General features: G+C 31.0%; 1 protein-coding gene across 5 annotated transcripts in view; it reads left to right on the plus strand.

Moving 5' to 3' along the window:
• Nucleotides 1-25,347, plus strand: part of LOC134724743 (paladin-like) — a 115,565-nt gene extending 90,218 nt beyond the window's left edge. For 4 of the 5 annotated variants that reach the window (XM_063587948.1, XM_063587949.1, XM_063587952.1 and 1 more), the window contains 14 exons: nt 3,608-3,753; nt 5,358-5,469; nt 10,922-11,026; nt 12,567-12,662; nt 13,597-13,731; nt 15,559-15,681; nt 16,397-16,576; nt 17,513-17,563; nt 17,877-18,026; nt 18,767-18,916; nt 20,068-20,148; nt 21,768-21,908; nt 23,713-23,868; nt 24,272-25,347. In XM_063587948.1, coding sequence (XP_063444018.1) covers nt 3,608-3,753; nt 5,358-5,469; nt 10,922-11,026; nt 12,567-12,662; nt 13,597-13,731; nt 15,559-15,681; nt 16,397-16,576; nt 17,513-17,563; nt 17,877-18,026; nt 18,767-18,916; nt 20,068-20,148; nt 21,768-21,908; nt 23,713-23,868; nt 24,272-24,415 — 1,770 coding nt within the window. In that variant the 3' untranslated portion in view covers nt 24,416-25,347. The remainder of the gene's footprint in view (nt 1-3,607; nt 3,754-5,357; nt 5,470-10,921; nt 11,027-12,566; nt 12,663-13,596; nt 13,732-15,558; nt 15,682-16,396; nt 16,577-17,512; nt 17,564-17,876; nt 18,027-18,766; nt 18,917-20,067; nt 20,149-21,767; nt 21,909-23,712; nt 23,869-24,271) is intronic. The other variant, XM_063587950.1, reaches the window with a different exon arrangement.
• Nucleotides 25,348-25,846: the final 499 nt, after the last annotated feature.

A 25,846-nucleotide genomic window follows, 5' to 3' on the forward strand; every position in this document is an offset into this window, starting at 1 on the left:
GTCATTTCATATAACTTGATTTATTCCTATTGAAATTTTGAAAAATATGTCTAATCCTATGAAATAGCAATTCCAGTCATCAGACAAAAGTTAATGATGTATTTTTACAGAACAACCTTCAATCATTGCTATAACCTGTCTGGTATTTCTAGATTCCAATGTCGCTGTCATCATGTTTAACCTAAAAAAAATTAACCCTGAGCCAGCTTTATATGCCAGGCAAAAAAACAGTTGCTGATTGATATAACGATATTTGAAATCTTATTTAAAGTCATTGCAAATATAAGTTCATTTGCCTTGAATATTTATTTAAAGAACTCTTAAGAACTGGTTGGAAATGTCACTTATGAAAGGGGTTTGAGCTGTATAATAAGTTGATTTTCCATGATTTTTCGTAATTTTTATTCATCCTTTCATCATAAAGGATCTATATGGTCTTTTTGTTTAACTTATTATTTATTTTTATGTCTTTTCACCATATAAGTGTGTCCTACTAATGGGACAAGTTATAAAGTTATGGTCGTTAAGCTATCTGTAAAAGAACATTTTCCTTTTCAATCTCTAGTTAAGTTTACCATAGAGATTTACGTGGTGATGCCAAATTTAGTTAAAAACATTACCAGAGGTCCATTAACGGTAGATGTACATGTCCATTGGTCATAAATATGAAATAGTCTGTGATAATTTTAGAATCAGTGACAAATTCTTTCTATTCCAATTCCATGGGAACACAAATGATTCTATAATCACCTTAAATCATTGACGTTATTTTCCATTGAACTTTCATATTATATTATTGTATTTTAGTGATGAGATATGGTAAGCATAAGGTCAACCCTGGGAAACCTTGATTGAAATAACCATTCAAAATCAAATTATTTATTTAACATTAATCTATAAAAAAAAAAACACACTTTTGCTTGATGGCATGCCTTCATATCCCTAACCTACATAATGAGCATAAGGTATGAAATGAAGAGTTTTTTAACTTCTTATCTGTTTGTCTAGGCTTGCATGTAACATTGGGCACAGCAGTAACCAGTTTTTTACTATCACTGTATGAGGTATATTTTAGACAGACCTATTTTTAAATAAATGCATATAGTTTTGAACCTATATTCCCTTTTTAGCTCACCTGGCCCCGAAGGAACACAGGATAAAATGCAGTTTTTGGCTTATATCTCAAAAACCATTTAGAGCAAATAAGACAAGAAGTTAAAGGTTTATTTTAATTTATTAGGTCAAGGCAACCTGTCCTGAAATTTTCAGCCGAATTGGGTAGCTGGTTTTTCAGGTGAATTGCCCCTGAATTGATGATTTTAAAGAAATTTTGCAGTTTTGGTTATTATCTTGAATATTATTATAGATACAGATAAACTGTTAATAGCAAAAATGTTAAGCAAAGTAAGATCTACAAATAAGTCAATTATACCAAAATTGTCAATTGACCCCTTTAGGAGTTATTGCCCTTTAAAGACTTTTTTCACAATTTGTTCATCATGTTGACTTACTTTAAAAAATCTTCTCCTTTGAAACTGTTGTATCAATTTCAGCCAAACTTAGGCTAAATGAGTTTCAGAGTATCTAGTATAAATTTTATATTTTATTTACTTGTATGTCAAGAAACATAGCTCCTATGGCTAAAATAGAACATAGGAGATTTTTTTTTTTTTTTTTTGCTTTTGAAGAAAATAGGACGATTCAAAAAACATTTAAACAAATTGAAAAGCCAAAATAATCATTGATGAGAGATTTAACCAAAAAAATTAAGGTGAGCAACTCATGCTCTTGAGAGCCTCTTGTTTAATTATTTGCAACCCATTCCACTGTCTCTTTACTTGTAACCTATGCCATAACTTTTCATGCTCACTTTAACTACTTAAATAGATAAATATGTCAGAGTTTGAAAACAATGCCCTCCCTTTTTGGTCGTAAAACTTTCAACCCCTTGTATTAACTTACAAAGTTTTATTTAATTTTGTCAATGTTTGTCATGTCAAAAAATAATTAAGTGTCAGTCAAAAAATCAGGAAAATCATGAGACAAACACAAACCCAGGATCCTGAATAAAAGATGTCAAATAGGACCAACTAGGTGCTCAGAAACATGGCTAGAATCAGTGTTGTTACACCTCTATATAAAGGGTAATTTGATTAAAACATGAAAGAGCATGAAAACAACGAGAGCATTTAAAATAAGGAAAACAAATGTTATCATTTTACCAAATTTATCCCTTACGCATGAAAAACATGCGTCATGTTAAGTATAGGTTAATTGATTCGTCTTCATCTTTTGTTTCAGCAGGATATATTATGACATGTTTTGTGTGTGGGTGAAAAACAGCTGCGTTTACAATTGTAACCAATTTTAACAGGAAACAACTGCCAATGACCTTTTTCTGCTTGTTTTTTTTTTATTTAATCAGAAACTAACAGTTTTTATAAGGTTTATTTATTTATTAGGTTTGCTGTACATGAAAGAAGCATAATTAATAATTAGCACCGATATTTCATTTATCTACTTTATATGAACGAAAACAGACCGTAGTTCTCCTTAGATCTGATCTTTATGTTATTGATAGGTCATTAAAACAGTTTGAAGTTTCAGGGAGAATATTGTCAAATAAAGAGAACATTATTTGGCCCATATTTTTACTTGTTTTTTCCTATAAATCATTTTAAAAATTATACCATTACTAAATGGAAAATGGGTACTTCAGAAACCAGGATGTCATAGTAGTTTAACCATAATCTCTTAGAAAAACTACTTCAATTTATTTTCCTGAAAGCATTCAGTCTAAATGAACCAATTGATTAATATTCTCTATGTCAATATTCCATTGAAAAACCTGAACTAGATAATAGACATAAAAATCTTTTTCTCTGGAATATCACTTTTTAAATAGTAATATCTTTAGGGGTACTTGAAAATGCATGTTGAAAGGGAAAATTTACCCTATTTATTCTTTTAGCCTTAATAAATCTCTTGACATCAATAGTTGGAAGTGATTCTAATAATGATAGAATACATGTCAATGAGGCAGCAACACAACAATACAGAAACATAAAAGATATCTAGAATTTAGAAATAGACAGGTGTATTTACAAGATGTCTAGCTCAAATTATCACATAGTGGCTGAAAAAAGTTTTGAGTAAAGATTTTTTACATATATAAAAATAAGAAGATTTTGTATGATTGCCAATGAGACAACTTTCCATCAGAGACTAAATGACATAGAAGTTAACAACTATAGATCACCATATGGACTTCAACAATGAGCAAAAACCTTTACTGCATAGTCAGCTTTAACAGGCTCAATGATAAGTCAGTAGTTTTAGGAAACAGTATAATGATATTTTGTTGTACATTTTTTTTTTTTTTTATTTAACATTTCTTTGCATGTATATATATATATATATATATATAAAAAAAAGATATAGTGCTTTTGGAATTCTAAAAAAGTTCATAATTTTTATTAAAATACGGAATGAAAATAAAGATAATTTGTAAATTCTAAATTTGGTGATACTCAACTTTTTCGACGCTGTATAAAACTGATTTTTAGACAATATGAAATAACATGTTATCCTTTACTTCTCATTCCAGGAATGTCCAAAGTTTTTTGAGAAATCCAAATCATGTAATCCAGGTCTGCTGTTTACCTGTAATTCTGGTCAGGACAGGGCTACAGTTGGATCTATTATGGGATGTCTTGTGCTTGCACAAAAATACGGCTTTCCTCAGGATTTAAAGTGAGTAGAACAATTAAGTTTCAGGAGTAGCATGAATGTAAATACCTTTATGTAAAATGAACTTAAAATAATGTTTTAAATGAATTGGTAAAAACAGTTTGTTGTTTTTCATTGCTTGTAATTACTATGTTTTTATGATCCACTTAGGGGCATTATGTTTTTCGGTCTGTGTGTCTGTTCATTCATATGTCGATCTCTCTTGAGATTAAAGTGTTTTGTCAAGGTAGTTTTTAATGAAGATGAAATTGAAGTTTAATCAACTTGAAGCTGAGTACACATGTTCCCTATGATAAGATCTTTCTAGTTTTAATGCTAGATTAGAGTTTTGTCCACTGATCGTGCAGGGAATAGTATCCATGTTCTATTGACACATTCTTGTTTTTACAATTCTGGCTTAATCTCTGAACAGAGAGACTGATTCTCCTTAAATTTTATTATCAAACAAATTGCAAGAATTGAAAGTGAAAAATGTTTGACATCTTTACAATAGAAGAATATTCCTAGGTGGAAAAGTTATCTCAGTTACTCATTTATAGTTATCATTACTCTGTCAATTCTTGGATTATCTGTTTGAAACTCCTAAATCCCATGGTGTATTGACTTGGATCTTAATTGACAAGGATTGCTAGTTTTCCTGTCAAAAGGTTTCTTTATTCTCACTGGAAAATTTCCTACTTCCTCCACCAATAAAGGTTCTTTAATTTTATTATTCAGCTTCAAGTTTTATGATTAAATTAGTTATAAAAGCACCTTGAGTGATGGTATTAAAGTACTGTGAAAGTACTTTAATTCGTGGGTATCAATTTTCGTGGTTTGAGCAATATTTACATGTTCGTGGGGTTTTAAATTCGTGGATTTTAGTTTTCTTGAAAAAAAAAAGAAAAATTATAGAAAAGAAGGTTACAAATAGTCTCGATTGAATAATTGCAAAGAAAACATTGACCATGTAAATCGTAGTGATAACACTTATTAACCCAGTGATCAATGAATTAAATACCATCAAAGGTGTTAATGAGGCCATAAACATGTCACCTAAAGAAAACAGTAAAAATAAACAAATGCCATAAACGTAAATTGAACTTATCAAAATCAAGCCCAGCATGAAATTATTATTTCCCATATGTACGAGAACAATGAGGATATAAAGTGAACACTTTATCATACTAGCATATCAATACCGGAAATCTTACTTTTATCGATCAAAATATTTTTTATGAGAATTGATCAAAAGTTTAGGTTATTAAAGATTAAATAGGTATGATCTTGCATGCGGTTGTAGTATATAGTTCTGTGACTGCCATTAAAGTATTCTCAGATTTGGCGTTATTCAATATATTCTCTAGATCATATGATCAGTATCCAAACCTTCCGATGGGGATCTGTCCATGTCTTGATTTGGACAATGGTTGTTTTATTTCGTTGGACACTTAAATTCGTGGATAAAGTCATCCACGAAAACCACGAAAATTGGTACCCCACGAATAAAAGTACTGTCACAGTATTGCACACATGCATTTATATGTGACTCAATTAATATCCATCACATTGCTTTAATGTTAATCTGTTAAGAAATCTGTTACATCACAGACTTATTCTTTCTACAGTAGATCTCAACATCAATCATCAAAGAAATATAACAGCTTACAAAAAGGGGACTACTACTCGGTCCGAAAACTTGTCAGAATAATTCCTAATGGTGTCCATATCAAAAACCAGGTAAGAAAATTTTTTGTAGAGCCTGCAGCTTTTGTTGCAGAAAGCTCGACATAGGGATAGTGATCCGGCGGTGGCTTTATAAAGCTTTATATTTTAGAAGGTGGAAGACTTGGATGCTTCATACTTTGTATATAAATGCTTCATGTTACGAAGTTTCCGTCAGTCACATGTCCAATGTCCTTGACCTCATTTTCATGGTTCAGTGACCACTTGAAAAAAAAGTTCAGATTTTTTGTAATGTTGAATTCTCTCTTATTATAATAGTATAACTATATTTGATATGTGCGTACCTTGCAAGGTCCTCATGTCTGTCAGACAGTTTTCACTTGATCTTGACCTCATTTCATGGATCAGTGAGCAAGGTTAAGTTTTGGTGGTCAAGTCCATATCTCAGATACTATAAGCAATAGGGCTTGTATATTCAGTGTATGGAAGGACTGTGAGGTGTACATGTCCAACTGACAGGTGTCATCTGACCTTGACCTCATTTTCATGGTTCAGTGGGTATAGTTAAGTTTTTGTGTTTTGGTGTGTTTTTCTCATACTAAATGCAACAGGTCTACTATATTTGTTGTATGGAATGATTGTAAGGTGTACATGTCTAGCGGGCAGATCTCACGTGACCTTGACCTCATTTTCATGGTTCAGTGGTCAAAGTTAAGTTTTTGAGTTTTGGTCTTTTTATCTTATACTATATGTCATAGGTCAACTATATTTGGTGTATGGAAATATTTTATGATCTTTATGTCAGTCGCGCAGGTTTTATTTGACCGTGACCTCATTTTCACGGTTCATTGCACAGTGTTAAGTTTTTGTGTTTTGGTCTATTTTTCTTCAACTATTAGTAATAGGTCAACTATATATGTTGTATAGAAGCATTGTTAGCTGTGCATGTCTGCCTGGCATGGTTCATCTGACCTTGACCTCATTTTCAAGGTTCATTGGTCTTTGTTTAGTTATCTTGATTAATGTTAAGTTTATGTGGCAGTTGCAATAAAGCTTTATACTTAGGACTATCAACATAATATCAATGATTAGTACAGAAGGCGAGACATTTCAGCGTGTGCACTCTTGTTATTATTAACAATAGTATCTCTAAAACATTGGTTTGAAACAAGGGTGAGCGAACCTGTATAAAAGGGATTCTATGTTTTATTGATACCAATCTGATCTTTCTTGAATCCAACCTTAAAAAAACTTGAAATCTACATATATAAACTTTCATCATGGTGCACAATAAACCTTCTTTAATAACATGTCTAAACCAATCACCTGATAACCTGAACAATAATTGGGCTTTAGACAGGTTTCACTTTCACATACTGTAGAAACATTTATTTTCATGGGGTTAAAATTTCGTGGTTTTGTATCTATATATATGATTTCATTGGGATATAATTTGGTGGTTTTTGATAAATGGAAGCAATTTTATATGTTGGTTAAAATTTCATGGTGGTTTTAATTTCTTGGATAGGTTCTTTCCACGAAATAAACGAATTTAAATCCTCCATGAAAGTTTCTGCTTTTACAGTAGTAAGTGGTTAAGCAGGAGATTAAGAATTAGGCCTCTTTGTTTACTCCTTCAAACCTTCAATTTTAAATTTGAATAAATGAAAGCCTATGTATTCTTATGATGTTCTCAAGACATCATCCTGTCAAATAACAGTATTATTTTGATTTACTTTGTCTTATATACTCTTCAGGGCTTCACATTTTAACATTTTATGTAAAGCTACCAACATTAAGTCGTTCTGAGAGCTATTTGTAGTATTTATATGTAGATACAAGTCAATGCTTTTCCCAAAACACGGATATTTTGTTCCTAGAGGTTTTACACAAATTGATTAATGAGGATAAACAAAATTTTTAGGGGCATTTAATATCTTTGTATGATACTTAATTTTGGCAAAACCTACATAAAAATGACAATTATGGTCTTAACCATGTTTCAGGTGGTTCATAGTCCATTGAATTGGGATAGTATAAGTGGCATATTGAATCCTATGGACACATTATTCTTGTTTGTTGTTGGTTTTCTGTCTTATAGATGTCTGCCACACATCTCCTTATATTCATACTGTAGGTTTATTATTAGTCATTGGATACCAATTTTTATGGATTTTGTGGTAGCCTGAGAAAGAAGAATTCTAATGTCCAACAAATTACAAATTTTCTATAGATATTTAGACTTTGGCAAAACCTTGAAATCAAATATCTACGTAAATGGATGTTTTCCACAATCCATTAAAATTGAACCTACATGGTACCCACGAAAACAAATGAACTCACAGTAAACATAATTGAAGAATGGCAAAGTATTTAGATTTAGATAAGGATCTATCTTCTTAGAAATAATTGATATTTGATATCTCTATATAAATGATATGGGTTTATTTCTGTTAAATACTATTGTGGTTTTCTTGATTAAAGACACAAAAATTGTAAATTGTGTTATTTAAAACTTGAATTTGTATACAAAAACAGCAATACACATAAATTCATTGAAATATTATATGTTTATGGCCTTCACGTTTTAGAATTGTAATTAAAAGTTTTTATGTTTTACTGAGAGGTGATTTATTTGTACCATTATATAGAATGGCAATGAAGCATCAGTATTTTTATAAATTTGATATAATGGAATGGATTTATCAAGGTTGGTCAAACCCCAGTCATTTGTGAGTAACTATTTATGTATCTAAGACATTACACATGATATCACATCAATAGTAATGCATTACCAGGAGTAAATGTGAATCTGACATGTTTCACTGGAATATGACCTTCATTGACTTTCAAAATAACTCAAGGAGGCAAATAAAAAGTATTAAGCAATTAAATTCAATTTGTTAGCTTTTGTTTTTCATTCTGGGTTTTCCAAGAAATAAATAAATGAGGTTTTAAAAATCACTCTTTATTTTAACAGACCATAAAGTTTGATTGCTGATTTCTTCATAGTTCATACCCATCCTTATTTTCACAAAACGTTAATCCCCACAAGTTTCTTCTTACTCCTATATATTATTTTCTGAAAAAAGTAACAATTTGCAAATGTAAAGTTTTAGTTTGTGTTTATAATGTTGATGAATAACTTTTCTAAAATCACCTTTGTAACAGCAATGTTTAGTTAAAGCATTCTAAAATCACCATTGTAACAGCAATGTTTAGTTAAAGCATTCTAAAATCACCATTGTAACAGCAATGTTTAGTTAAAGCATTCTAAAATCACCATTGTAACAGCAATGTTTAGTTAAAGCATTCTAAAATCACCATTGTAACAGCAATGTTTAGTTAAAGCATTCTAATATCACCATTGTAACAGCAATGTTTAGTTAAAGCATTCTAAAATCACCATTGTAACAGCAATGTTTAGTTAAAGCATTCTAATATCACCATTGTAACAGCAATGTTTAGTTAAAGCATTCTAATATCACCATTGTAACAGCAATGTTTAGTTAAAGCATTCTAATATCACCATTGTAACAGCAATGTTAAAGCATGCTGCCAATCTAACAACTGAGCTAGAGAAATATACTCCATTACAGCAGCTAGAATGAACTACAAGGGATGTAGCATTAGACTTTCCCACTTCAACCATCATACTATATGGCATACCTGCCAACTGTCACTATTAGCGGGGGATTTCCCCCATGGAGGCTCCCAAATGGAAATTTTAAAAAAACAATTGTGTCCCAAATTTGAACAAAACAATTAATTTTACAATGGTAATAGGCTTGTTAAAGTATAAAGAAGCCCAAAAACACCATTAAAACATATTTGTAGGCCCCTTAAAGGTTTTGTAGGACTATGAGAGCCATCTTGCACGTAAAATCCCCATGGGCATTTTGAAAAGTTGGCAGGTATGATATGGCAATATTCAATACATAAAACTGTAAATGCAGAAAATACAACATGCATTTATTTTTGCAATTTTGCCAATTTAAACTAAAATGCCATTTTGATTATTGCCATATTGAGAAAATCCTATTTAATTCATATGAAAAATTTCAAAATGTGAGCTTTGATTATATACAATTATGGCCCTTTGGAAAGGTGACTATCCAAAACAAGACAAGGTTATTTCAATGAGGGTGCAGCCCGAAGTGAAATAACTTTTTAAGGATTGACAATTTGGGATATTCATTGATTCTAAGGGCCACAATTGTTTTGTTATACTGAACTTGCAGTGGAAGGGCCTTTTGAACGCTTACTTTATTATACATAACAAACACTGGCTGATGTTTGAAAATATATTTTTTTCTAGAATTTCTCGAATTTACAACACAGGTAGAAACTTTTTGTAAAATATTGATGGCCCTGAAAAGGACCGTTCATCAGAGATATCATCAGCTGCTGGCACTCTATTCACATATCTATTCATGTCCAAAGATTTATATCCTCGTCTCTCGATTGGCTTTCAGTGTAATGTGACATTTGAATGCTGCCATTTTGTTTCTTTACGTGTGTGATGTCATTTTCATGGGAGATAACTTGCGTGCAAATCTACAAACTCCAAAGGTTATTCGCTGGTGAAAAATAGGGTTATTGGTATAAATTTTAAGGGTTTTTTGTCCTTCCTTGCAGTTCAATGGAAATTAACTGAATAATTCTATGTCACGTGATAAGGTACTACCCAATAGACCACTTTCGAGTTCATCCGTCACCGGCAAAAACTTGTCAATTATGCACGCCTTTATGACGTCATTTACCAGATAGAGGGGCTCGCCTGCATCCCTGCACTATTTACGTTCATCAAGCGTCTTAGTGATCGTCTTTGTGCAGGATAAACTAGAAATAATGGTTGCTCTGGAGGTACTTACTGACAATTCCCTAATGACAGCAGTATTGATTGTCTATTTTCAGAATTCAATTTGCCGAATAATTCGTACAATATAGAATTATAATTTTCCAACCACTCGCTCAACATTGTAGGGAAGTGATGACGCCCCTAAACGCACAGATGACGGTGATAAAGGCGCGTATAATTGACGAGTTTTTTCCAGTGACGGATGAACTCGAAAGTGGTTTATAGAATTTGTATGCCCTACCTACAATAGTAGAGGGGCATTATGTTTTCTGGTCTGTTCGTCCATCCGTCTGTCTCGCTTCAGGTTAAAGCTTTTGGTCAAGGTAGTTTTTGATGAAGCTGAAGTCCAATCATCTTGAAACTTAGTACACATGTTCCTTATGATAAGATCTTTCTAATTTCCACGGTCCACTGAACAAAGAAAATGAAAGTGAGTGTACTATGGACACATTCTTGTTTAGGATAATTTCATTGTGTACACCAAAATTTAAAGATGGTTGAATATCTATTGTGAAGTAAATTTTTAACCAATTGCATTTATGAAGTGATGTACCCTTTTTAAATTTCACCCATAAAGCTTACAATTCTGATATGGTAGATTACTGTAACCTTTAATGTACTTTCAAATAACTTATTCCTTTATAGGTTGATCAGCTGATTGACCACTGTTCAGATTACTGTCATCTCAGAATACTTATCTATGATCTTGTACAGAAGCTGGAAAGAATAGAAAGGAATGGCTCTCAAAAGGTGATTTACTAAATCTTTACAATATATGTGTTCTATACTGAAAAACATTTTCTTTTTCCATTAGCACTTTGAATTTCCATCCATTTGCATGATAACAATATATATTAATTTATAATATTATATCATAGCAGTAATCTAATATATGGATGAAAGCAGAGTGTACTGAAAAAGCCTTGACAAATAATTGATTAACACTGCATGTTGCAAACTAATGGTTTAAAGTAAATTATTGAATACCATAATGCAGATGTGTTTTCTTAAGTTTATGTAATGGAAGAACCAACCGTGCGAGGGCTGTATAGCAAGTCAAGGTCGTTAAAAACTGCCATGATCATAATGGAAGACGTCATGGACCTTGAGAAATATTCTTTAGACATGAATAATTATGACACACTGAATTGGTTTTATAAAATTGTGTAATATTTCCTATACTTTCAACTGACAAACAGGATCAGAGAAGAGTTATAACACAATATGCTGTATTTTGGGTTAAATGTGCCAATATATACATGTATTATGAGTTTTATTATCTATTTCAAAATTTGCTGTGTAGAAAGTTATAACCTATGTTTTGAAAAAAATGTTTTTATAAATTCAAGTGTCCTATCTTTCCTTTTTCAGAAAAAAATAAATCAAAAGTCATTGTTTATCTGAAAATCGATATTTATGGGTTAAATGCATTTTAAGTAATGCCTCGTTCACACGAACATTTAATTCGAATTCATGCGAATCGAATTAGCTAATCGCATTTACACACTCTTCTTTTTTAATTCAAATTGATTCGAATTATCCAATTCGCATTAGAAATACGCAACACGAACTAAAAGGTAACGTCGTTTGGACAGTAAAGGGATTTTGACCCGTATTGTAATTCGATTTAGAATGACGTTAGGATGTAAAACGTTTTGAATGCGAATTAAACTAATTCGAATAAGTTAATGCGAATCGAATTCGAATTACGTGTGAACTCAACATTATTTTGGATCTCACTTTACAGAAATAATTTGGACTAAATGTGTATGTATTGGTGTAGTGCTGGCCCTTCCAAGATTATTCTTTCGGAAACATCCATAAAACTACTCACAACTTGTTTTGATTTAAGGAAATTCAGAGCTTGACATATCTACCAAGTATTTTATTATCCTAATGCCATGTCTGTACTTTCTAGAATTAGTTTCCATTCTCCAACGTAAGTTTGCCTCAACCAAATGTTGTGAAAGAGGAGGAAAAGATACCAGAAGGACATTCAAATTCATTGATAAAAAATAAACTGACAACACCATGTGGCTAAAGTAGAATAAGACGAACAAAAGTACACAAAACCAGGCTGACAAAACACAACATAGAAAAATAAAGACAAATCAACATGAACCCCACCAAAACTCATACACAATGCTAATAACCATTAAACACAGTAAGGTTTGAGTATTGTTCACATACTTCATTTTTACAGTTCTCTCCCTTTATAACAAGCAGGGGAACATCTGTACCCCATGAACACATTTTCAATTTATTAATTGTTATGTGTTTATACTTTCAGACCAATGATTTGATAGACCGATTGTTTACAAGGTGTTGTCATTTGTTAGAGAGATATGTGTTTCTTATTTGTTTCAATGCATATCTAACAGAACAGGTAAGTCTTTCATATAATACTTAGGGCTATTCCATTAAAATGTATGTGGGAGGGTAGGAAGGGACTTTCAAAAATATCCCTACAAACAAGAACCATTTAGATAATTTTTCCTACTGCTAATAGACAAATACTGAAAAAAGACCCATGACCCACATTCAATACTTAAACTTCCCTTCCTACCCTCCCACATTAGTTTAAATAGAGTAGCCCTTACTGAAGACAAACTTATTTTCGTGACTTTGGCAAGTAGAAAAATAACGCAAAAATATAGTGTTGCAAATATATTAATGTAATTCAGAGAAATTAGAAAATTATGAAAAATAAATCTCTGCTAAGCGCAAAATTGAATATTGGTTTACAGTATAAGTTCTTCAGTATCACATCCATAAACTGTATAAAAGTGATGTAAATGAATAATTGCCTAAAGAAGAAAGCCGCAAATGTATGCTATTCCAGAATAGACATTTGATTGAGTCAAGATATCAGTATTCAAATAGACTTACACAAAACAAAGAGTAAAAAGCTCTTCAAGTTTTATTATTTTAATAGTAATATTAACTAGACCAGTTTTGCTGATCAAATGCCCATATTAGCAAAAAATGTTTCTTCCGTGATGCTTGAGGCCAAAATATTTGAAAATAAAAAAATTATAAGAAAAATTATGAGCTTTTAAACCAAAGTTGACAAAAAGAATATCCAAAAGCCTAACAACAAGGATTCACAGCTTTAAGTGAGATATTTTCTTTAATTTGAAATAATTTCTAAAATTTTGAAAATATAATGTAAACATTGTATGATAAAATATTTAATTGCGATTTTCAAATGCATTTCTGATCTTTTTAGTGCTATTAAGCTATTTCAGAGATATTGGTTTTTTTTTCAGTCGAAAAGAAATAGAATTATGCATGAGATATCGGTTTGCTTTCTATTGTAGTTTCCACAGTGGTTCTCTTTGAGTTTTAGTCAATGGATGCAAAGACAACCAGGATTGACAAGAATACGTGGAAATGTTGGCTCTCCAGATATACAAGTTCCCGTTGATTTATTATTTACTGGTCAACATTATCTGGTAGGACTTTTATTAGAATTAACTGTTTGGAAGTTATTCTGTCTTATTTTTATCACAAAGCTGACATATTGGTTTTCCTGTTTAAATGGTTTTAAACTTGTCATTTATGGGGCCCTTTATATCTTGCTGTTCAGTGTGAGACAAGGCTCTGTGTTGAAGGCCCTATTTTGGTTTACCTTAGGTTAGTTTGTGAGCCACCTTATAAAAAGTTCTGGATCTGCCACTGACTCAGAATAACAGATGCTATTGGGTGTTTATCTAGTCAAGGTCGCTAAAAACTTCAACCATCTTTGGCTGCAAAACAAAAGATTTAAATTTCATAACAATCCCACAAGAAATGAGGGATCTACAGCACACTTTAATTTTCCATTTCATTAATATTTCCAAAGGAAATAACTTCTTATTTATATTGAAACAGATTTTCAAACTTGTCCAAGACATTGCTGTTTTAAACCATTGATATAAATTTCACAAAATCGGTTAAATTATTACTGAAATTGTTGCAGCTGTCAGTCTTCCCGTGTCATTTTCTCCCAGCATGTTTTCTGCTTATAATACTATATTTGGACTCTATTATAAATAATAACAGAACTTGTTTAAAATATTTTCATGTATTGTTGAAAATGCTTAAATTGATATGTCACAAAATTTATCACTTTGACCGAATTGCTTTTATTGATATTTGATTATAAATTAGTAATTTGCAGGAATTGCTATTTTTTTCAACTGTCAATTTTCACAGTTTTCTAATTTACCGGCATGTTATATACTAACAATGCTATTTGTGTAACATTACAATTTACAAATCATTTTGTTTGTACAACTGTGTAGGAAAAAGTGTAAAGTGGGTACTAATCAAAACGATATATGGTCATCATGAGTTAAATCGTTGATGTAGTTGTCACAAAATTTATCACTTACATTGAAATCTTTTATAAATGTAAGTATGGTCAATTGAGACTGTCCTAATTTGCTTATGCAGAACAATTAAAATTGCATTTGTTTCCTTCTGTTATTTTCTCAGTTTTGATGTTTTCATACATGCATGGTGGTTTTTTCCGAGTACTAAATAAATATCCCTGATTATATGATCTCTCCTGGCCCTTCTGTTTATAATAAAACTTCTGCTTTTTGAAAATTTGAACCCAATCAGCTAAGGTCTGCTGGAACAGTTTCATACTTCCTTGAAAGTCCTTTCCATCTTAATATCAGTAGGCTATGTTTATGTATCTACTTCCATTACATGTGGAGCAGGATCTGCTAACCCTTCTTGAGCACCTGAGATCCCTGTTCATACAACACATAGTTTTGTCACACTTTTCTCCAAAACAGAATGACTTTGTACTTGGTCAATAGCTTAACAGTGATGAGTTGGTTGCTTTGAATTTTTTAATGTCAAGAATGCATATGTTTGTTGAACTTTTCTGTAGTACATGTACTACCAACAGAATGGATTAGAATTGGTCAACAGTTTGACAGTGATCCCTTGTGACACTAACAATGTTTGGGGAACACCTACTTCCTGTTATATAAAATAAGAAGCAATAAACGACAACCCCTGAATTACAGGCTCCTGACTTGGACAGGCACATAGATACAGAATTTGGCAAGGTTGAACATGTAAGAGGGATCCCAACCCTCCACTAGCCTGGGACAGTCATGTAACAGTACAGCATACAAACTAATTATAAATATCGGTGAAAAATGCTAATTGGCACTCATACCACATCTTCCTATAAATGTTAACTTATTAGATGCTTCATTTTTTGTCATGGAAACCAATATTCATAGTTTGAGAAACTGATTGTTATTGTTATATAATTTTAGGTGGCAGATGAATACATTGGTTTAGATGTATTAAGTACTCAGTCAGATGTTATGGTTTCTAACTTCAGACGGATAAACATTAAAGGATTTCCCATCTATGGAATGGCACAACCAGCCAGACATGTAAGATATTGCTTCACAATCTTTATTAAGCAGCCTCAAGTTTGAATTCTTGAAATAAAGTAAAAAATTGATTTATTATTAAGGTTTTTCTTGTCATCAGATTTGCCAAAATGTGGTACATTTAACAATTCTGCAGCAGTCAGAGGCAATTTTATCATCCTGACAGGTCTAGTTTTTCCATTGTATATCCAATGCAAAAGGGAGATAAATCATTTAATTGATTAATATATTATCAATAAAAAGACATGTAAGGTCGGGTTGTTGTGTCTTTGAAATGTGCCCCATTTAGGGTAAACTTCAACCAAAGCAACAGCAACCAAATATAACAATCAACAAATAGACATTAACATTCAGCCTTTTACAATAGACAGGTGTTGATACAAAATGTCAAACTCTAGATGGCCCTTAAAAAATAAAAAGTGAATTAAACAAAGATTGTCAAAGACAACCACTGACAATATACCAGAATTTGGAGGTTTGAAATATACCAAGGAGAAGAAATAACAAAATTTATAACATGTCTGAAGGATTACAGTACCATACTTGCAAAAACTAATTATTCCAAAACTTAGGCTTTGTATTCCATTAAGCTTTTGCCAGTTTCTGACAGGAGATATAATAGTCAAAATGATTCTGATTAAACTATGTTAATGACATTTCACTTCAGACTAAATGACAGTTTTTAATTTTATCCAAAATGTATTATTTTTTATAGGGAGTGACAAAAGTAACAAACCATCTTTTAAGTAGGAAAGTAGGTCACACTTTCCTTGTTTTGATTAACCTGAGAAATGATTGCTCCATAGAACTAGATGGTAATACCTACAGCATCAGAGATTCCAGTTGTCTGGAGGAACCAATTACACATCCATTATTACATAGTCAAGAATTAGAGGTAACTTCTTTAATACTGTAAATTCAGAATTTTTGCGACGTGTTTATTATTGCGAAAAATGTGACTGTTATAATCCCAATGATTTATGAACTAAATAGGATTTTATTAATATCCGAAAAATTAAAATCACTTGTTAGTCTGAAATGGCAAAATCACAATAATAAATACCCACAATCAATAACTTCTGAATTTACAGTAGTAGAAGATCTTAAAATGAAAGCATTAAAACTCATTTCATCTTTTTTATTAATTTGAAACTTTAGTCATATATCTGTTATACAATTTTGTTTATTTCTCATAGATACTTTTTCCTGTATTTTACTGGATTTTGTGTTTAATCTTAGTTAGAGTATATTAAGAAATTTAAAAAAACATCAATGAGAACTTTTATTAATGGCAAAGGTAGCTGAAAGATATAAGAAGATGTGGTATGAGTGCAAATGAGACAACTCTTTATTCAAGTCATAATAAGTAAACCATTATAGGTCAAAGTACGGTCTTCAACACAGAGCCTTGGCTCACACCGAACAACAAGCTATAAAGGACTCAAACAAATGACTAGTGTAAAACCGTTCAAACAGGAAAACCCACAGTTTAATCTATATAAAAACGAGAAACACTTATGAATCACATAAAAAAAGACAACCACTGAGTAATTGGTTCCTGACCTAGGGCAGGTGCAAACAAATGCAGCAGGTTTAATTGTTTGAATAGGCACCAACCTTCACCCAACCTGAAACAATAGTGTAACATCACAATACAGAAAGGCAGAATATAAATTATCATTTAAAATGACTTAACTCTATCAAAAGACATAATAACAAAAACAAGTGACCATACACTGAACAAATAAATAAATTTGATCTATGAGCATGATCCTAAAGTGAAGCTCTATCTAAAATTATTATTTTTTATTTCTATGATTTGTTTTTTCAGGAAATAGGGGAAGAAATAAAGAAAGCCATTAAAACACATAGATCAGTTGAGGTAAAGATAATATATTGATGTAATCTGTTGACAAGTTAATATAATGTTGGATGGTAACTTGTAGTAGTAGTATTCAAGAAAGTTACTTCTTTCTTAATTTTTTAACATAAATGTTATATGTTAATTATGATCCTTTCATATTAATTTAGTTTTACAGAATTGATTCTTATTTGCTATTTTCACTGATTAGTTTTATCATACATTTTACAGAAATGTATAATATATGACTTTGTTTTAAGGTTTTATTTTTTGTGAAAATTATCTGAAAATGTATCCTGTGTTTTTATTTACCTTTATGTTTACCCTATTGCAGGTTTACCATGAGTTATCTGAGCCATCAGAGGTGATTGAGGTCAGTAGTATATTGACCCCACAGGAGCTGGCATTACAACAGAAACTTCAGACACTAGATATGCAGTACTACCGAGTCCCTCTCACCCATGATATGACACCATGTGAACAGGTGATTAGCTGGTGTACAATGGATTTTTTTTCATATTACAGATTTTTGACTCCAGGTTCTATAGTATTTCTTGGGTAGGACATCCTGGTACCAGCAACAACAAAAAAATCTAATATGTATATACATTGCAATTTGGGGAGGGGGAGGATGGAGGAAGTTTCCTGTTTTCTCTTGATTTTGTCAAGTATAGGAGACATTTAACAATAAGTCTGTAATATGAAAATGGTCTAATTTGAATTTATTTATTTTTGTGGGTACCAATTTTTGTGGATTAAGGAAAATTTTAATTGTCATGGTTTTGCCTAGGTTTGCATACAAGCCAATAGAAAATTTGTTATTCGTTGGACATTTAATTTTATGGTTCACCTGAACCCACGAAAACCATGAAAATTGGTATCCAACAAATAATAATGAATCCACAGTATTTAGTTTGGAAATATATATATTAAATTTTAATTACAACTCTGAAACAAGTAAATCTATTATGTTTCTATATAGGTATCTTGTGTTTGATAATTCATAATGAATACTTGCTCATTCAAAGATTGTAATGTCTTCTTTCATTATAAAATGCAGAAATTATGTGATAAAACCATTATATAATAACTTAAAATCACAATGAAAGAGTTTATGATGCTAATAGATATAAAAAAAAATGACAGTTCATTGTTTCATTTCTATTATCTCCCCTTGTCAAATATGACATAATTCTAATTGTTCTGTTTTGTATAATTATACAGGACTTTGATGACATATCATCTGTCATCTGTGAGCATTGTCTAAAGAACCAACCTATCAACAACACAGCATTTTTGTTTTACTGCAGGACAGGCAAAAATAGAACGACGCTAGCTATGGCTATAGCTGGTTTAATTATGTGTCATATACAGGTAAATAACATGGGAAGAAACTGTTTTGTCTGCTTTCTATACTTTGTAGTATGAGATAGATGTTTCAAATGAAAAAGTGAAGTGTTTCCGGTAGACTTATTACAAAAAACAAATATTTAAGGTGGTACCTAACACCATAGAGAGATAACTGTGTAAAGTCATCTAAACGTTTTGATTACGTTGTGTTGTAAAGGGAATATTGAGCTTCTCAATGATCAAAATTGGTGTATATCAAACTGCTATATAGGCCACAGACCACAATTAATTCCTCTATCAGTTCTTAATAACCTTTTGCATCATTAATAAAATTGCACCATGCACTTTTGTCAAGTTTTTTGTGTGTGTAATGTATGGTCCTAGTCCAAATATATATCCAAAATTCAGAAAGATTGAAGCAATCACTTTTACAAATTTAGCCAATACACATCCATACCCCTATTGACAAGTCAAGAGATGTTCCGAAAACTGTAAATATCACCTTTTTGCACTTGGCCTAATCACTCATTCCATATCAAAATCAGTTAAAATACAACATCCAAAAATTTATTTGACCTCTCTTTCATTTCCACCCAAAAAGATTTAAGGAATGAGTGAGGAAAGGAAAGAAAAAAAATAAGGAAAAATACACTCTAATTAAAAGGAACTATATTCGTGGACAACGAAAAGCGGGGTCATTAATTGTGGTCTTGGGCCTATAACCAGTGTAATTTTTCTGACAAATCTGTTGGTTCAAAATTTTTTAAATTTTTATATTTTTGTAAAAGGGTCAAAGTAAATACATTGTCAAAATTTTATGAAAATTAAACAAGCCAAATTAATTATAGTGAAAGTGTTGGGTACCACCTTAACCTAATCAATATTTTCAAACCCATAGCCAGCTGGAAAACAGATAAGCTCTACTAAAGTTAACATTCTGATTGAATTGTAACTGTTAGAGTTAAGTATGCTTGTATGCCCCCCCCCCCCCCCCCCTTTGAAAATTCTTAGCTGGGACTGGACTTGTCATTTGAGATTAAATTCTATAAGACCTGTTTGAAAGGATGTTAAATATTGGTCTTTTTATGTTATAAAGGCTGCATTTATTGTTATTAGATATTATGTTTATTTTAGGTAGGAATATCATTAAACATTAGATTTTTTTGCATTTTCAGGGGTTTCCAAAAGGAGCTAATATTGGTGAACAAGAAAGAGTTTCATGTCCGAATGCACAGTATACAAAAGGAGATTTTATGGTAGGGAGAGAAGATGCTAGAGTAAAGTGTTTTTCCCTCTACAAAGTTTGAGAGCAATTTTCTCTTTTTTAGCTCACCTGGCCCGAAGGGCCAAGTGAGCTTTTCTCATCACTTGGCGTCCGGCGTCCGTCGTCGTCAGTCGTCGTCCGTCGTCCTGCGTCCGTCGTCGTTAACTTTTACAAAAATCTTCTCCTCTGAAACTGATGGGCCAAATTAATCCAAACTTGGCCATAATCATCATTGGGGTATCTAGTTTAAAAATTGTGTCCAGTGACCCCGCCAACCAACCAAGATGGCCGCCACGGCTAAAAATAGAACATAGGGGTAAAATGCAGTTTTTGGCTTATAACTCAAAAACCAAAGCATTAAGAGCAAATCTGACATGGGGTAAAAATGTTCATCAGGTCAAGATCTAACTGCCCTGAAATTTTCAGATGAATCGGACAACCTGATGTTGGGTTGCTGCCCCTGAATTGGTAATTTTAGGAAAATTTTGCTGTTTTTTGTTATTATCTTGAATATTATTATAGATAGAGATAAACTGTAAACAGCAATAATGTTCAGCAAAGTAAAATCTACAAATAAGTCAACATAACCGAAATGGTCAGTTGACCACTTTAGGAATTATTGTCCTTTATAGTCAATTTTTAACCATTTTTCGTAAATCTTGGTAATCTTTTACAAAAATCTTCTCCTCTGAAACTACCAGGCCAAATTTAAACAAACTTGGCAGCAATCATCATTGGGGTATCTAGTTTAAAAATTGTGTGGCGTGACCCGGCCAACCAACAAAGATGGCCTCCATGGCTAAAAATAGAACATGGGGGTAAAATGCAGTTTTTTGCTTATAACTCAAAAACCAAAGCATTTAGAGCAAATCTAACAGGGAGTAAAATTGTTAATCAGGTCAAGATCTATTTGCCATGAAATTTTCAGATGGATTGGACAAACTGCTGTTAGGTTGCTGCCCCTGAATTAGTCATTTTAAGGAAATTTTGCCGTTTTTTGTTATTATCTTGAATATTATTATAGATAGAGATAAACTGTAAAGGGAAACAATGTACAGCAAAGTAACACCTAAAAATAAGTCTACATGACCTAAATGGTCAATTGACCCCATAAGGAGTTATTGCCCTTTATAGTCAATTTTTAACAATTTTCACTAACATTTTTCACTGAAGCTCTTAGGCCAAGTTCAATATAGATAGAATGATTGTAAGCAGCAATAATGTTCAGTAAAGTAAGATATACAAACACATCACCATCACCAAAACACAATTTTGTCATGAATTCAAATGCGTCCTTTGTTTAATATTCACATAGACCAAGGTGAGCGACACAGGCTCTTTGGAGCCTCTAGTTTATATAAATATGGTTACCATGCATTTTATACTTCATGTATTAAATTGAAAGTGAGAAATTAAAAAAAGTGTTTATAAATTTAGTTACATTTATTATTGATAAAGTTAAGTCTATAAAAATTGAGTTATTTAACCAGATTTGGTCTATATTTATTATATTTCTGAATTTTTTTAATCACCAGGGTTTTTGAAGAGAATGCATATTATGAATTTGGGATTTCTTTGTAACCCTTTAAACATCAATTCTTTTATTTTCAGATTGTACAAAAACTGGTTAGACTATTACCAAAAGGCCAACAAATAAAACGAGAGGTTGACTTTATTCTTGATGAAATATTTGAAACGATGTCACCTATGCATTTCCATATAAGGGAGGTTATATTTGTGATTTACAACAAGGTATACATTTTTAGCCCATCTCATTTGGCTTGGGCAACTAGAATTTATACTGTTATCTAGCTGTTCTGAACTGAAATACTCTGTTAACCAACTTATTTTCACAAGTCTTTTATTTTCATGATGTTCACAAGTATAGAAATAACACAAAATTTTATTTAAATCGTGATGTTTATACACTATAAAATTTAGAAAACTGGGATAGTAAAAAAACAGCCAAGAAAGGACTTGACACAAAATAAAGCATCCATAAAAATAGATTCTATTTCAGTATTGCTAGGCTCTTGTAAATACAGACTGGTAAATTATTTATTATTTAATAGTGTTTCAACTGGCTATTACAATTTATTAAAACCAGTACATTTAAACTAGCTATTGCAATTCATTTTTAAGCCAGTACTTTCCAACTATTTAAATTCATAAGTCAATAACAAACTGAAAATGATGAGGCTAAAAAAAAAAAAATGTTCAAAATTCACAATATAGAATACCAATACATGCACTCAAATAGACTGATAAAAAAAACACAGAGTAATTCAAGTGCTCTGTAAGAGTTAGCAGAACGTATTGCTTTGTTTGAATATAGGCAAAAAACTTGAATTGCTCTTTTCCCTGAATCTAATGACATTAAAGAATTTGCGGGTTTTTTTTGTCAAAAATTAGGCAATTTCTGATTTAAACAATATTGGCCACATGTGGTACCTGTGTGTAGTAATTTCTTTCCCAATACTGAAGGATAATTTTAAGTCATGAATATGACTTTTCCTTATACTTAAAAGCATGTAATTGTGCTTTATGTTTTTGTAATTTTACAGATCTTGATATAAATGAGGACTTTATTACATGTAGTACCAAATAGAATAAATATTTAAAATTCTGATGTTATTTGGTCATGTACTAATTTGGATGCACCACATATTTATCATATTATGATTTTAACTGCAAATTTAGAACATAACAGCATAATTCTAGTAATGCTATGCTTTGCTTTTGTAGTGCCTAATAGAAAGAAAGATAGTATGGCCTGTTCATCTGTTCAACATCAAAAATGATTCCCTCTTCCTGCAATAAAATGTGTAAAAATAAATATTTTGTCAATGTAAATATATTTAAAATATTTACATTGAAAAAAAAACCTTTCAAGTATTAAAAAACAACTGATTTTCGCAAATACTTTGATGTATTGTTTGACCCTTTCTAGTCCACTCTGCAGCTATTTAACTCTTTAACTCTCGCAAAGTGGAGAGGGATTAATATAAGTTGCAAAACTTGTTTCCCAATCCACTATAAATAAATATGTTTAAACTAAACTAAAGCTATTTAATTTCACGATTTTCTAATTAACTTGGTGTAATTTAATAAGGAAAGATCCAAGTTTTTCATATTCATGTTATGTTTCTAATCGCAAAAGTATACTTGCTAAAATAATTTGTTTTTACAGTATGTACCTAGTAAAAATAACCTTTATATATTGAAGTATACACAAAGTAAAAATAATGTTTCAGTTTTTCTTTTCATTGATATAAATATTTGTTGTCTGGTGAAATTTTAAAGGGTCACAAAATTTAATTGCAGTTTTGATGAAGACATGAAAAATATGCAAAAATTATGCACCAAAAGAAATAATCCTTCATAGTATTAGACCCTGTATGAAAATATAATTATGTCCTCTATCAAAAGTTTATACCCTGATTTTATCATTTCAGATATTTTTGTTAAAGACCAGAATTGTAATTATCCGATAATATTAAGTTATGAAGAACTTCTTTTGTTTCCTTTTATCAATATTGTAATTCAAATTTTACAGATCAAAAATGCAAAGAATGATGAAGACAAACAACATCTGAAACAGCAGAGTATAGATTCTCTAGAAAGATATTTGTATCTAATAATGTTCAACGCTTATCTCCATCATGATAAGAAAATACAGTGGTCAAGATCCTTCAGTGAATGGATGAAAAAGGTAAAACCTTTATTGTACTCTTCATATTAAACAGTTGATTTTTTTATTTTAGTTGGTTGGATACCGTATTTCAGAAGAAAATTGTATGCACCCTGTTTTTTAAAATGTGCTTTCAGGAATTCTCTTTCTTAAGCTTCCTAAGTCAGTTCTCAATTTGGTTATTCCTTTACAGGTAATATAATAACCAAGGATATTGGGTACTGTCCATAACTCAAATCAGTCCCTGCTCCATAGAATCATGTAAAAATACAAAGGAACAGCGCTCTGTCTATTTCTACACTTATTTGCTTGACAAAATTCTTTATTTGATTGTAGATTTATTAAAAATATTTCAAATATTTATTTCACAAAGACTTGTAATTTATATTTTTTCAATGTGTAATGTTTCTTTTCTGTTTTTCAGGTTGCTGTGAAAATTGGGGTGTATCAGTTACTTGACAATTTGGGTTTCTATGACTTTGAGAAAGTTCCTACATCATTTAAGACAATGAAAGAGCGATGGTGTAATCGTGGACAGAATTTACCGTTTCAGGGGTCATTCGTCTAACTGGTCAAATTTCCTGGAAATATTAATAATGACAGAATTAATGAAGTGATTATATATTATAAATATGTGATATTTATTTTAAGCAGTTTGTGGTTTTATAAGATATGTTTTATCAAAATGAAAGTTTTATAACAATTGTCATGACTCATGACATACCTAGTTTACCTTGTATATTCTATTGGTAAATGGATATAGGATTGTATATTCCAACACATGGATTATATCCTGAACCACAAGAAGAGATTTTATATGAATTTAAAAGAATTAAGATATACTTTACTATTTACCAGAATTCTCCACCACCCTTAAAATAATTGTCTTTTTATCATCATTGTTTATTTTCAATTAAATTGTAAATAAAAATGGAAGGTTATTATACATATATATCTACTTACAGTCATGGGTAAATTATTTTATAAGGCTCTTTCAGGAAAAAACATTACTGCTTATATATAAATGTGGCCAGGGGTTGGACATCACATGATATTTCGATATTTTTTCTGTTGGTAAGGAAGCATAAACAGGTAATTCTGTTACAAATGAAAATAAAAAATATTGATGGTGAGATATAGAAAAGTGTTGTTTGCCACAATCAGTCTACATTTTTTCCCTGAAATTACCCTAATGTGATTATCATGATCATCCCATAGATGAATGCTTTTTATTCTAATCACTTTAGAAAAAAGGCAATGAGAACATATTATATTTATTTCAAACATACAGTAAATTCAAAATTGATTGAGTGCTTTCTTTATTGCATTTTTGAAGAATGTACAAAAATACAAGATTTATTATGTGAATTTGGGAAGAGGAGCATATAGAGATTGCTTACTTATTTTTGTGATACTCACCCATTCACATTATTGCATTATTTGTATTAATAAAAACCTCATAATAATAAATGCATTTGCTGTAATCCATAAATATAAAAGTATATTGAATCAAATTCATTTAAAATGAAACTTGTTCTTAAAGATTCCACAAAGTTCAGTGTAGCAAATAAAACTTCTCAGTGACAGTAAAATGGATATTGGGACCATTGAAAATTGATGGTGAAGAATCTATAAATACCAAATTGTTATTATCATTCTTATGTATTTGAATAATTTAAATATTAAACTTAATTTATTTAATAACATTTCATGTGTTTTTTTTCACCATTGTCAACAGTCATATATGGATTTGACACAAGTTATAGTTTGAAATGAAATAGGAAGTTACTTCAAATATTGCATTAGAATAAATGGTTTTATAAGCTTTACTTGCCTGTTTAGAATGGATCGTTGTATAAGCAGAATAAGCCATTTTTGTTGATTATATAAACGCTGTCAATTTAGACATATTTGCAGAATGTTACTTGCAATTTCAATGCATTTTATGCAGTGTTATTAATAAGGAATAATATGATAAATATATTTGGTATCTGGATTC

Source organism: Mytilus trossulus, chromosome 7 (assembly GCF_036588685.1).
Source record: "Mytilus trossulus isolate FHL-02 chromosome 7, PNRI_Mtr1.1.1.hap1, whole genome shotgun sequence".
In the NCBI taxonomy this organism is placed as follows: Eukaryota; Metazoa; Mollusca; class Bivalvia; order Mytilida; family Mytilidae; genus Mytilus; species Mytilus trossulus.